General features: G+C 36.3%; 2 protein-coding genes across 3 annotated transcripts in view; both read left to right on the forward strand.

Moving 5' to 3' along the window:
- The window catches only part of LOC117286012 (nesprin-1-like), a 171336-nt gene extending 163045 nt beyond the window's left edge, over window positions 1-8291 (forward strand). For both annotated transcript variants that reach the window (XM_033763310.1, XM_033763311.1), the window contains 3 exons: window positions 1299-1469; window positions 2396-2536; window positions 7410-8291. In XM_033763310.1, the coding sequence (XP_033619201.1) occupies window positions 1299-1469; window positions 2396-2536; window positions 7410-7592 (495 nt within the window). In that variant the 3' untranslated portion in view covers window positions 7593-8291. The remainder of the gene's footprint in view (window positions 1-1298; window positions 1470-2395; window positions 2537-7409) is intronic.
- An 82-nt stretch (window positions 8292-8373) lies between these two features.
- LOC117285974 (nesprin-1-like) overlaps window positions 8374-14800 on the forward strand; it is a 92252-nt gene continuing 85825 nt past the window's right edge. The window contains exons 1-2 of the mRNA XM_033763162.1: window positions 8374-9647; window positions 14350-14577. Coding sequence (XP_033619053.1) covers window positions 9441-9647; window positions 14350-14577 — 435 coding nt within the window. The 5' untranslated portion in view covers window positions 8374-9440. The remainder of the gene's footprint in view (window positions 9648-14349; window positions 14578-14800) is intronic.

Genomic DNA, 14800 nt, shown 5'->3' on the forward strand with positions numbered 1-14800 from the left:
ACTCATTTTTTTATAAAAGGGAATTGGGCATTATAATATATACATAAATGGAATATATTACTTGACAAACAATATAAAAGGAAAAATAAAACAAAACATTTTAATGGTAAAATAACTAAATTTATATATGGTAAAAGAATAGCTAATTTTACACATGTATTAAATTAGGAGTTACATTATGACTAAAATATTGTAAAATAGCTGCCTCTAAGCTTCATAGATTTACTAATAATTGCAAAAACCTGTGAGTATAAGAAATTAATTTTTAGTGTTACTTTTATTCTCAATCACTGCAAAATTTTTATTTAGGTATCTGTTTACCTTAAGTCAGACAAATATAAGATTCCAGATACTGGTAATGATATTTTAAAGCTCCTTTCATATTTCTTGGACTAGGTGCTTATTTCTGAGTTTGCATACTTTGTGAGGTTTCATGAGCTATAAGTTTGAGATTTGTGTATCATTCTGTTTGAAGATTATCCTTCAGTAAAATAATTTCTTTAAAATGAAACTTTCTACAAAATGTCTGAGGATATTTGTATTGATCAGCTTTCCCGTCATTGGACAAAATACTTGACATTCACAATTCAAAGGAAGAGGGATTTATTCGGCTCACATTCTTAGAGAGTTCAGTCCATGGTTGGTTGGCTCCAAGGATGAAACATGGTAGAAGGGAATGACAGAGGAAAGCTGCCCACTTCATGATGTCTTGAAGCAGAACTGAGGAATAATATCAGAGAAGAAAGTGCAAGGGAACAGATACAGTATAGTTTCTCAGGTGACACCTCCATGACCTGCCTAGTGTGCCCTACTAATCCCTTAGGCAGCTCTCGAGCCAATCAACTGATAGTCCAGCTTTACTTTCACAATATTAATCTACCAAGAAAGTATAAGCCTCATGATATTTTTATTTTTCCAGCATTCATGTGGAAATTGGAGTTGAGACTTTGGGTTTAGGCAGAAAATGATTAAGAAGACTCATATCAAAGAATTGTTTTACCAAATTATTTCTGGAATATTGTGCAAAATTCTAAATATTCTACAGACATGTACACAAAACATAAACCTAAACTGTTTATATTGTTTGCCATTAAAAACACAGAATGTTTATAAATAATGCCTTCTTTTGATTAATGCAGAGCCTCTATTATTATTGTTTTAACCGGTAGCCTTAACTTAAAAGCACACTTTGGGCCCACAGTGTATGATCTCATACTTTTTTCTACTTTTGTTGGGTGTGGGTGCTTACTGAACTAAAGAGTAAAACTTATATCCATCTGTTGAATATCTGCTATCAGCAAAAGACAAAGATGATCTCAGCAAAGAAGAAAGACCTGCAGCAGCAGATGGGGCAGGTGCAGCAAGGAGCAGGTGGGCTGACTGACCCGGGCAGGGAGGAGCTGCAAAAGCTGGAGAGAACTCTGGCCAGTGTGGAGCACAGCAGAGAGAGACAGGAACGTCGCATCCAGGTAGGCTTGGGTGGGCAGGGGCTGACTCAGTGAAGGCCAAAGCTGGGCTGCCACCTGGTTACATCTCCCACAAGCAGGAGCAAATGTTGGTTTCAGCCTCTACCACTCTGGTGTTGTGCTAAATATATTACACCAGGTCCATCTTTTAATCATCACACCAGCTTCATGAGGTGGGTCCTGTAATCAACATACTTCACAAGTTTGGTGCTTTTGAGGAAAGACTGTATGCTGGGGTGTAGCTCAGTAGTAGGACCCTTGTCTACCATTTGGAAGGACTTGGGTTCTGTGATTCCTAGCCAAAAGAGAGAGAGAGAGAGAGAGAAAATAAAATGTTTGAGCATTTGGTCTGATGTCGCACAGCACTGATAAATGGTAAAGCTAGTATTTAATCCACGCTTGTCTAAATCCAGAAATTTGACCACATCATTTTGCTTTTTCAGGAAGTCCAGTGCCATAGTTTTTGCTTTCTTGTGATGTTGATGTGTTGTTCTCTTTAACAAAGCTGAGTTTGGGCCACTTTGATGAGTTCTTTTAAAATAGCTTTTGAATTTGGACAACTCTTGCCTTCTCTCTTTTTCTTCCCTCTGTCCCTTCTATGCTTCTTGACAGAGATTGAAGGCATTTTTTCTCTGTCCCTTGTCTACCTTTTCAGCAATATCAATTAGATTTGTAGCACTTTACAGCTGATGGAGAACTCAGAAATCATCTCGTGTGTGCTTCCTCTTTGGGCAGATGAAGATACTGACACCCTGAAATAAATTTTTACAGAAGACACCAGGATCCTCTTTCCCTAGTGTGACTGTGTGAAATTCAATCTAAGAGCTCACTGGGAAACTGGCAATTAGAAAATGACTGAAGATATGGCAATATTTTGGGATACTCTTTGGTAATTTATAACCTGAAATGTATATTTTTTTCTAATTTAGGTCACATTAAGGAAATGGGAGCGATTTGAGACAAACAAAGAGACAGTGGTCAGATACCTTTTTCAAACAGGTTCTAGCCATGAACGCTTCCTGAGTTTTAGCAGCTTGGAAAGTTTGTCTTCAGAACTGGAGCAGACAAAGGTATATTAATATAACCATGTGATTCCTTAGTGCACATCTTTCAGATAAGAAAATACTATTTCTTCTTATATTAATTATCAACTCATTAATAAATCTTTTTATTGATGATGCAATCATTTCAACACTGGGACTCTAAAACATGAGTTGGATTTAAACATAAAAAACTAAGCTAAAGCTTTTCATGCAAACGGGGAATGGCTAGTTCCATAATAAAGACAGATTTTAGAATCTGGAGGCAGTGATATTTGAAACTGAACCTTGAAGGGCAGGCAAACTTTAGAAAAGCAGAGTATGGAAAAGATAACAGACAGACACTCCCAGAAGGGGGAACAGCATGTGGCATAAAAATGCTGGACCTGGAATTCTACGTTGTAAAGTGGAATAAGGGCATGTGAGCTTTAAAGGTAAGTTAGGCAACATCCACAGTGTCTCCAAAAACCTACAATGGTATTTTCCAGGCAACAGAACTGTAGCCATTGAAGATTTTAAAGAAAGACAGTCACACAATTAAAACTGAGCTTTAACGAAGATTAATTTCTTAGTAGGTATAGAAAATTGAAAGAGTAGAAGACCGAGGTCATGGAATTCAATTGAAAATATAATAGTTATTACAGGTATAAATAAGGGAGATGGGGCAGCATTCAGCACATGGGGACAGATACAAAGGGTGATGTGGAGTTCACACCCATGAAGATAGGGCAATGACCGGACAGAGTGAGGAAAAGAGTATGAAACCTACAATTTTGAGCTTTTTGGAGATAATGAGCACCACGGGAAACTTGGAGTTGCTCTCAGTGGAGCCCAAAACCTAGTTTTGGATGTAGGGAGTTTGATGCCCCAGTTGGCCATCAGAAAGACAATGGTTTTTGTTTTTGTTGTTGTTAGTTTTCTTACTGGTACATTTAATGTATACAATATAATGACATTCATTGTTGGAAATTTGTACCTTTACATAATCAATCTTGGTTCTTATTTTTTCCCCATCCCTCTGTCCCCCTTTCACCCCTCCCTCCCTCCCTATCCACAAAGACTTTGTTTCCCTTATTTTTCATTTTATCATATTAACTCCATTCCCTTCTTTCCTTTTCTACCCCTCCCATTTCCCCTTCCCCTTTGTCCTTTTTCTTCCTGTTTCATATTATCTGTTATACCTTTTAGTCCTTATTTACACTTTCAGTTTCTCACACGAGAGAAACTATTTATTGTGTTTGTTTGTTGTTGTTGTTGTTTTGTTTTGTTTGGTACCAGGGATTGAACTCGGGTCCTTGTGCTTGCAAGGCAGGTGCCAGAACCACTGAGCTAAATCCCCGGCCCGAGAAACTATTTGGTATCTATACCTGTGTGTTCTATTTATATCGCTTAAGAGTATGGCCTCAATGTGCATCCAAGTAGCTATACATATCTCTAATTACTCATTTTTATGGCTGAGTAGTATTCCATTTTATTAAAACACACACACACACACACATTTTTTTTTATCCAGTCTCCCATTGATGGGCAATTGGGTTGCTTCCAAATTTTAGCTATTACAAATTGTGCAGCTATGAACATTGGTGCACATATATCACTGTGGTATGCTTCTTTTAATTCTTCTGGGAAGATACCCCGCAGAGGGATAGATGGGTCAAATGGGACTTCTAATCCTAGTTCTTTGAGGTATCTCCATACTAATTTCCACAGTGGTTGCACCAGTCTACACTCCCACCAGCAGTGGAGAAGGGTTCCTCTTTCCCCATAGCCCCATCAACATTTGTTATTGTTTGATTTTATGACAGAGCCATTCTTTCTGGAGTGAGGTGGAATCTCAGCATTGTTTTTATCTGCATCTCTAGAATGACCAGTGGATGTTGAACTTCCATATGTTTATTTGCTGCTTTTACTTTTTTGTCTGAGAAATGTCTGTTCATTTCAGATGCCCATTTTTGAATTCGCTTTAAATTTGGGAGGTCTGATTTTAAAAGTTCTTATATATTCTAGGTAGCAGCCTTTTGTCTTAGGAACAGCTGGTGAAAAATGTGTCTGGAGTGCCCAACACTGTAAGCTCAAACACCTTGGGCACTCCGAGCAGCCAATATATTTGTGCAAAGCATTTAGAGTTGTTCAGTCCTTTGTGGTGTTGTTGTGCCTGACCAAGGGCTATAGAAGAACTGACTAAGCATAGAAATGGACTAGATAATGTGTAAAACAAAGGCTTGTGTACCCTCTTCCCAGCCTTTAGCAAGGAGTCCCCTCTTTTTGTCTTCTAGCAAGCTTCTCTTTCTCTTAAACTTCTCTTTTTTTGTTATTTCTCCTAAAATTAACATATTAAACAGCTTGAAGTTTTAGAAAGAACCAGACTCAGTTCAGTGGAATTCTCATCAGCCATTTAAACAGAGCATTATTTTAATTGTAACTTTTAATTTTAATGACACGTGTTAAGCTATAGAGGTGTCTTTTATAAATAAAAAGATAAGTGTCTTTGGGTTAATTTTCATATATGTTTCCATCCATGTTCCTTTGAAGGTTTCCAACTCCATTTGCAACAGTCCCTTTGGATCAGCTTGACTGTCGATAAAGCAAATGTGATCTTTTTAGTCTTATCATCAAAATTCACCTTAGCTTGGGATCTTCTATATTTTGAGATTGATTTAAGATGAAATAGTATTTATTGACTACAAACTATATGCTGATGTAACATTATGCTGTTAATCATCTTTGTTCGTCTTCAAAGCAATTCTAAGAAATAGAGATCACTGCTCATCCTAAATGACATGTAAGGCACAAATTGTTGTTATGCTTTTCCAAAATCTCTAGATCACTCTGTGGTGAGGCTGAGATCTAGCCCGAAAAGTTGCAGTGCAGAGCTTACACTGTAAACCACTACCTTATATTTTCATTGAGGATTTCAAGTGGAATCACTGCTTGTGTACACTGATACAGAAGCACTAAATAGTTGTTCTCTCTTCTCTGCCCACTTGGCATTGTTATTATCACCTTTATTCCAACTGACAGTCCTTGAGTACCTGTGCTGAGGACCTGGAGTGTCCTCTGTGTGCCATTGTGTGGTAGGGTGTACACAGCAAGATCATGTTTGGTCTTTACAATGAGCCATGGCTTTACTGGTGAGGAAATGAAAACTCAGAGTTACAAGCTTTGAGATCACTCAGCTAGTGAAGGACAGAGCCTGGTTTCTGGTTTCAGCTCTAGATCTAATGGAAGTAAGTTCTTTTCTGGATGCATCCTATGGCCACTTATACATCTTCTTCATAAGACTTAGCGAGAAGGCCTTACAGTTGTATTTTTACTTAATTTAATACTGTTTTTATCAATATCATTCTGGTCTTTGGATTCCTCTGCAATGTGTCTCTCCATAGTTAGCTCACACAAAGCACTCTAAGATTAAAGATATATGTATGCATTTTCCAATATTATTTTCTTTGTGGTTTTCTCCAGGGTTCTGGTAAATACTATTTTACTCTTTGGATTCTAGATAGAGGATTCTGAAGGGCTGTGATTCACGGGCTCACAATCGAATCTACAGCGACTATAAGTTCACAGATATTAATAGTGAGAGCTTTCAAGCACAGAATTTAATGTTATGACATCAGGAGCTATCATATTTTGTGATACTATAAATCTCTATAGGAGGAAGCTTGCAGGCTATTTTTTAAAGTAATATTGCTATTTTTATGAGGCTATTAAGGCTTCAAAGAGGAAGCTCTACTAATTGTCTGTTATTCTATCTTATATGGAATTTATAATAATGTTGGGAGATGCTATGAGTGAAAGCTGATTTTTTTATAAATATTTACATGGGATTTCTACAGTACCTATTTAAGGAGAGGAAAGTTGGTCAACATTTAAATTTCCTGAGGTTTTCTTATTACATGAAAAGAAAGGAGACACCATTTTTTTCATTCAAAATTATTACTGGCTTTACCTTTTCTAATTTCGTATTCAACATTATTTACCAGACGAAACTGGGATAGCATAAAGTTTACCTGTGCCTCCTACATATTAAATTAACTTTTGAATTAAAATAGCTCAGAACTGTTGAAAATAAGTAGATAGAATTAATAAACCATTTTCCTCAATTTTGTATGAAAGATATAAAATGATAATTGGTACCTGCCAGATTATAAGGCACTTAAAAGTAAACTTGCGAATGGAAAGCTAAGAGTACCCTTCAGAGAAAAGCATTATAAGCTACATTTTATAAAAAAAAAGAGCCTGAAAAGTAATTCACAAAAGTGGAACAACTAGTGATTAATAGACCCAGGATTCTTGCCCAACGTTTTTTGGTTCAAAGTTTATCTTCTTTCCATAATGTTGTATATACATGGTAAAAAAATAAGATTGAAGAGCATTAAGATCATTTGTATCCCTTATCAGATAAGTAGCAAACAAAATGTACTTGTATAAGACAGATAATTAATATGCTCTATTTAGATACTCTTTTAAAAAGTATTTCTATTCATTGGCCTATAAATCTTTTATCTGTGTACAGTCAGTCACCACTGAGCATTTTGTGAGCTGGCCAGTAATACATTTACATATTTGTGGCTAAATTAATTATCACAATTTAGCTCAGAATTCAAAATAATGAGCCCAAACCAAAAAACAATGCAGAAACCATTTTTTGTGAGAATTGTTGGTAACAATGAAGGTAGGGAGCTGATTGTGTTTACACAATGAAAAAAATTTAGCAAAATGTCTACATAAAAATGTCATATGAAAATAAGTCAGTTTTACTGTTAAGGACAATATGGATCCATTCATGTGTGAGTCTATCCACGGGTCTATTTAGCGGGGGTGGGGGAGACTGTGCAGTATGTGCAATTTACTTGAAGGCCGAGTTAGAATGTAAAATATAGTTGTGATTTTTTTTTTCTAGGAGTTTTCTAAGCGGACAGAAAGTATTGCAGTCCAGGCTGAAAACCTTGTAAAGGAAGCTTCAGAGATATCACTTGGACCCAAGAATAAACAGCTGCTTAAACAGCAGGCCCAATCAATCAAAGAGCAAGTCAAAAAGTTAGAAGACACGCTTGAAGAAGAGTATGTGCTTCGCAAGTCCTAAGCTTTCTTCTCTGAGATAAAGTTCATTGCATTCTTTCCTGTGTCTTGTATTCAAAACAGTCTTTTAAAATCTCAAAGTGTCTGTGTATTTCAGCATGTCTTGAGGAAGCAATTCACAATTCAAAAGGGAAAAAAAAAGGATCTTCAACACAGGAACCAATGTTTATAGCAGAGAAATAATATATAAGGATGTGGGTTTGCATCTTAAACTGATTATGCTCATAGGAAAGCCATATCTATTCAATTCTGTGGCCTTTGTACACTGTAGAGGGAATCTTAAAAATAACTAATGTTTAAAGTAATTTTAATCATATTGCTCTGCCGTTGCCAGTTAGAGGAAAAGAGAAATATTTTGATAGCATAGATTCTAGGCCTAAACATTCTCATACAACGTAGACCACGTCTCCAACTCAAAGCTCTTGAGCTTGTTTACAGTGCCTCACTATTCAAATTGCCATGGATTGTTTCTCTATTTCCAGAAATTAACTTCAAAAAGTTTACATAATTTTTAAATAGTTAATGTTTATCCATCTAAAAATAACCATCTGACCTACTGATACACTGAAATTTATATAAAAGAAGTTTCAGGAACTAAATGTAACTAGGATATGACCAGTAATTCTTCAAAATAATACAGATAAACATTTCTATTTAGTGACAAATCAATGACACATAGCCTATTAAAGAAACAAGATACTATTTCTAAGATGAATTTTAAAATGTAAAATGTGTTTTTATACTATTAACACCTTGAAATTAGCATTTCAAATTTTTCTAAACTTGAAAATTTGATGAATATTTTATTAAAAACCAATTATGGCTTGAAATTTTGAGTGCTTCATATTAAATACTCTCCAACACCCTATGGAAACAGTAAACTTGGAGTTTATCAGAAAGGAAGGTACTTCTATTACCAATTTCCATTTGAATTTGTATTTTATTTAAACACTTGCAATACAGTATAGCATAGCTCGCTGAGAGCGTTAGGCACACCCAGGGTATAAATTTGCAATACTATTTAATTTGACAATCAGTGATGCCATTATATTTTTCTTCATGTCTTCAAGTGCCTTTTGGTAAACAGGACATTCATTTGCTGTTTTATTTTCAAACCCAGGGACATATCAGTTCAGTGGCATACTGATTATCTGAGTCATTCTCTAAACTGAAAGCCATATTCATGGTTATATGTGCATAGCTAATATAAACTGAGAATCAAGAGTGGAAATTTTGTTCATTAGATTTGTTGTATATAAAGCGTGAGTTGGCCAAAAGCAGTTAGGGTGCTCATGTACAAGAGTTTGTAAGTCTTTTGGAATCGGTATGGAAAGGTGTCTATGAACAGCTGGAGTCATAATAGATTACAGATGAAAGGCTTAGCTGCAATCACGGAAGCAGTGCCCACCTGACAGTGTGGAATTCAGACCACAGGCTCCATCCTAATGCATAAGGATGCATTTTATAAGGATCAGCATAAAGCAGTATGGCAGCATCTCTTCCTTTAACAGCAAGGGGAACATGTCTGTGGAGGAAGTACTATTAAACAACAGGATCCGCTGGAATCTCTTCTGGCACAATTTATCAAAATAAACCATGACAACTACTGGTCACAGGCAGAGTTTAATTAGCTTATACCTGATTCAAACCCCCTTGAGCCCACCAATATTTTGTTCAAAGCTCAATTCCAGCATCAGTGCTGCCTCACTAAATTTTCATTCTCAGAAGGTGGGAAGACTTGAGGCCTGGACTACTCAGATCAAGTATGTGTTGTTTATCTATTCAAACATGCCCAACCTTGAAGTGATCACAGATGTCTTCACAATCTTTGCACCTGATGATTTAGAGGGAAATGTGCTGTTGTTTACTATTAAAATACTGCATTTTATTTAATTTGGTTAATTTTAGTATTAAAACCATGGAAATGGTGAAAAACAAGTGGGATCATTTTGGCAGTAATTTTGAGACCCTGTCCATCTGGATAACTGAGAAAGAAAAAGAACTCAATGCCTTGGAAACTTCGTCATCTCCTTTGGACATGCAAATCAGCCAAATTAAGGTGACCTGCTCACACATTATGTTTATAATCTCTGTCTAGCTTTTAAGAACTCCTTTCTTACATTTATTTCACTGAAGTTATTTGGTCCCAGGACAAATTTTTCATTGCTGTTTGACTCTATTAAAAGTAAATTCACACAAAATACCAAGCTAAGAGGTCTTGATTGATAACAGGGTAACACTTTATAGATGGAACTAATTCTGTATTAATACTGTGTGGCTTATGCATTCCAAATCAATATTGTGTGCAATATCATTAAAATATTTTTATGGTTACATTATTCTTTTCCTTGATTTTAAATTAACCCACATGGAGGTCTCTGTTGACTCATCTGTACAACATGAAATGTACTTATTATCGACAACTGTCCTTTATAAGAACTATCCCGATATAATGTATCTACTGTATCTTTGGGAAGGATACTCAGAAGGGAAATCAATGGGTCATATGAAATTTTTAATTTTAGTTCTTTGAGAAATTTTCACGTTGATTTCCATAATGGTTTTACAGGTTTACCTCGCCTCCGATATATGAAGTTCTTTTTTCACTGCAGCCACGTCAGCACTTGTCTTTCGTTAACTTCTTGATGATTACCATTCTTTCTGGTGTAGGATGGAAACTTGGTTTTGTTTTAATTTGCATTTCTCTGATGGCCAGAGATATTAAACATTTTTATATGTTTTGTGACCATTTGTACTTCTTCTGAGAAGTGTGCATTCATTTTACTTGCCCATTTCTTGATCAAGTCTTTTATTTTAGGCAGTTTAATGTTTTTGCAGTTCTATATACAGTCTAGATATTAGTCCTCTGTCTGAGGAACAGCTGGAAATTTTTTTCCCACTCTGTAGGTTATCTCTTCACACTATTAATTGCTTGCTTTGCTGGGCAAAGGCTTTTTAATTTGGTATAATCCCATTTGGTGATTCTTGCTGTTATTTTCTGTGCAGTTGAGGATTGTTTAGAAAATGATTTCCTACACTTATGACTTCAAGTGTTTTACCTATTTTATCTTCTAGTAGATTCAATGTTTCTGTTTTAATGTTTATATCTTTGATCCACTTTGATTTCACTTTAGTACATGGAGAGAGATATGGGTCCAGCTTCTATCTTCTGCAAGCAGATATTCTTTCCCCAGTGCCATTTCTTGGATAGCTGTGTTTCCTTCAACAAATGCTTTTAGCCTCTGTCAGGTATCAGGCAGCTGAATGTGTCTGGGGATGTTTTCCTACTCTCTACTCTGTTCCATTGATCCACATAATATCTCTCATTTGAGCAAGGCGAAGTACAAAACAAAGAGCATAATAAAGAATGGATAGAAAGAAATTACGGGATGGGTCTTTTGCAAATGGGAAAGGGTCCAGGAGACTGAGGGCAAGAAGAGAGGGCAAAGAGAAGGGAGGACTAAGTAGAATTAAGATATGCCATTTCCAGGAAGCTAATAATCTAATGAACACAAACATTATATGTCATAAAATGAGCTAAGAATGATAATGACAAGAGTGAAAATTGAGAAAAGGGGATTTAGAGGCAGAGGGAGGAAAGATGGTGGAAAGGAGAATGGAAAGGGGATTAAAAAAACAAAAACCAAGCTGTACTATGTACATGTATCTATTCTCCAAGATGAATGCAAACACCATATGCTGCAAATATGTACTAAAACAAAACAAAACTGACCCAAATATCTAGCTCCAGTATCAGTGATGTTTACCCTCACCAACCACAAGGAAGAGCTTGGAAAGTTGCTTTCTGTAGGACAAACCATCAGACCTGGTTGTTCTAATGTTTGCATTTCTGACTTTGAGTCCAGGTGGAGATGCTCTGATAGATTAGCTCTTCAAGCCCCCAAATACGTATATAGATCATTGTTGTACCCTTCACTCAAATGGTTTAAGAGAAATGGACTGAAATAACTGGGTTGGGACTATTCATCTCTTATACAATGGCACACACCACATATTTTTAAAAATGGATCCCTTTTTTTTTCCTATCTGAGCTTATTTTTCTTTTTGGAAGGGGAAATCCTTTGCCATTTCATTTTATTAAATATAGTAAACCAAATGCTAAGAGCGGAGACATTTCACACTGTGACTCAGACGAAGTTATTGCTGTGCACAGAGTGGGAGGGTGCTATGCCGCTCAGCTGCGATCCCACACGGTGCAGCTCATCCTTGCTCTTACACACCTTTGCAGTTAAAGGCACACGGCGTGGGGCGCACACAGCCTGCTATGTCTTCCGTGGTGTTGTGCAAAACACACATACCAGCCCACAGACAGTATTCATAAAATATTTGCAATCTTTAAAAATCACTGAAAAGTCAGCATTCAATCCTTTTCACTACATTCTAAGGAAAAGAGAATAGCATATTTAAGCAGTGTTGCCACAAAAGTTTCTTCTTTGAAAATGTAACATATAGCTTTTACCTTATCCTTTCTACCATTCATTTGCTATTATTTCAGGCTTTATGCTAGAACTTCTGAAACATATCAGTGATCAAATGTCCTCTCACTGCTATTCTTTAAGCAAAGTTACAATCACACATTTTCTTTTTAAATATATACTTTCAATTGTGGTTCTCCTTTACCCTCAGGCTACAAATATCTTTCAGTATGTCTCCAATAACATTTTGAAAATGATCTAAAATACATGAAATGAATATGAATGCTAGGAAAAAGATACTTATTAGACATAAGTAAAGATAGAGTGGAATACGTTATCCTATGGCGTTTAGTTTAAGAGGCTCATGTTACATTCCCAAACAGAGTCTACATTATAGGAAAAAAATCAGTTGTACTAAAACAATGCATTGCTGTAAAGATAAAATCCATATGCCTGTTTCTGTTCATCATTACATGCTATTCCAATAAGTTTCTTATTCTTAATGGATACTGATAAGTGATAAGAATATACACTGTGTCATCAGCCACCTTCTTCTCTTAGAAGGGGTTGTTTGGGGTTTTTTTATTAGTACGTGTTTGCAGTACATAATGACTACCCTCCTCACGGGGAGTCAGTGCGTGAACATAACACATCTTCAGTCTTTCGCATCCCCTTCACCGCTTCCACTCCTCTTCCTCCATCTCTTGATTCTTTTCCCAAGTGAGAAAGATCTCTCTCCCTACTTCCTATTATCTGTCTTTTGTTTTGCTCTTTGTTTATATCTTGGGTTTCGTTGATGAACTTTTCTTAACCACAATCTAAATCCAATGGCATGGGTTATGTTTCTGAATTTACTGATGACAAGTATTAATCTGAGAACTAAGAACTTTGTTCTTAACTAAGATTGTTTCACTAATGTGTTTCAAGCACCTAGTACAAGTATAGTAGAATATATGTATTTGTTAAATTATGAGTAATTTATCTAAAATAATGTAGTCTTTTAGGTAAAATGAAAGGCTGTATTTGGGTTCAAACAACAAATATTTATCAGATATACCACAGTAGCCACACATTTGAAAAAAAAAAAAGTCATGGGGCTGGGGATTTAGTTCAGTGGTTCCACTGTCTGCCTTGCAAGTGCAAGGTCCAGAGTTTGATCCCTGGTACAAAAAAAAGTCATGATTACCCATAAATTATTTCTGATTGCCTCTTAGATAGAAGTCACAAATTTATTTTTCTCCCCGGGTAACAATATTTTCCATGTAAATTTTTGGAAAATGAAACCTGACTTGAATTTTTGGACATTATTTTGATAAAATGATTTGCTTCTTTTCCTCAGAAAAATGATTTTCATTTTCTTATACGTAAATAAGCCCTATCATGGCTGAGGATTTAACTCATTGGCACTGTGCCTGCCTCACCTCACAAGCACAAGGTCCTGAGTTCAATCCCTGGTACCGATACATAACTAAATAAATAAGTAGATAAGCCCTATGTTTTTGAGAGGCACGCCCCTCCCCACACATACACATACGTCCTTAGTAGCTGGTACTTTTAATGATTGGTCTATATTAAAATGTCCTCCTGCCTCAGTAAAGTGATAATGTGTAGGCTTTTTCTGTGGAGTATACGGCTAATGAAGAAAGCACGGAGTCTCAGATCAGGGGCAGCAGCATCCCATGGGAGTTTTTCAGAATTTAAAAGTTTTGTGTTCTACCTTGGACTTAGTATGCTGAGCCTTGAGGCTGGGGACCAGGTGTCCCAATGCATCATCCTATGTTTAGAAACTACTGGCATAAAGAATAGGTGACAGTCTTGAAAAGAGTGCCTTTAGGTAGGAATACACTCAACCTTTCAAATTCAGGGAGATATGAAATACTTAACATTTTAGAAAAGTTAAATGAATGCTAATATTAGTATGCTATGCATTCCTGGGACACTTGGCTTTCCCGGATATGTTGATCAAAATGCTTGATAGCCAACATAAAGAAATAATTCTCTGGGTCTTCAGAGATACCGTACAAGTCACAGGGACATTTCCTTGCTTATTTCATTGCAAACAGAGGTAGCTATTTCTCTTTATTCTCTACCCGACAAGCACCACCGCCAGCACTATGTACATCACAGACACTGCACATCCATCCTCACCAAGTGAGGTCGAGAAACACAGGGTGTTTTCCCATAGCCGTTTTCCAACCCTCCGAGTATGCTCAAATGTCGGCTAAGAAATGTTCCTGGTTTTTTGTTCTCTGTAGATAATCCTATCATTTCCACAAGACAACTTTGCTCTGTCTACATTGTAAATTTTTGTGTTTTAAATATTAGGTCACAATTCAGGAAATAGAAAATAAGATCAGCAGCATCACTGAATTAGAAGAACAAGCTCAGTCTTTTGCTCAATTTGTTACCACTGGAGAATCTGCTCGAATCAAAGCCAAGTTGACACAAATAAGAAGATACTGGGAAGAACTGCGGGAACATGCACAGTGCCTGGAAGAAACAGTTCTTGGGCATTTATCTCAGCAGCAAAAATTTGAAGACAATCTTAGAAAGGTAAGAAGAAAACCATGCATGGGAGAGTTACATACCTCACATGTGTTTATAGTTACATCCAATAAATACTCCACAAATAGCAACACTGTTTGTGGAACTGGAGTATTTATTGAGAACCTGATAGATGAGTAAATTGTATCAAGTTCTCAATGATAACTAAATTCATAATTATTTATATGGCTGTTTGGGGGGGCTATAAGAATTATATATTGTGTTCATCTTA

This window comes from Fukomys damarensis, unplaced genomic scaffold (assembly GCF_012274545.1).
Source record: "Fukomys damarensis isolate Sample0158 unplaced genomic scaffold, DMR_v1.0_HiC HiC_scaffold_14, whole genome shotgun sequence".
Lineage (NCBI taxonomy): Eukaryota > Metazoa > Chordata > Mammalia > Rodentia > Bathyergidae > Fukomys > Fukomys damarensis.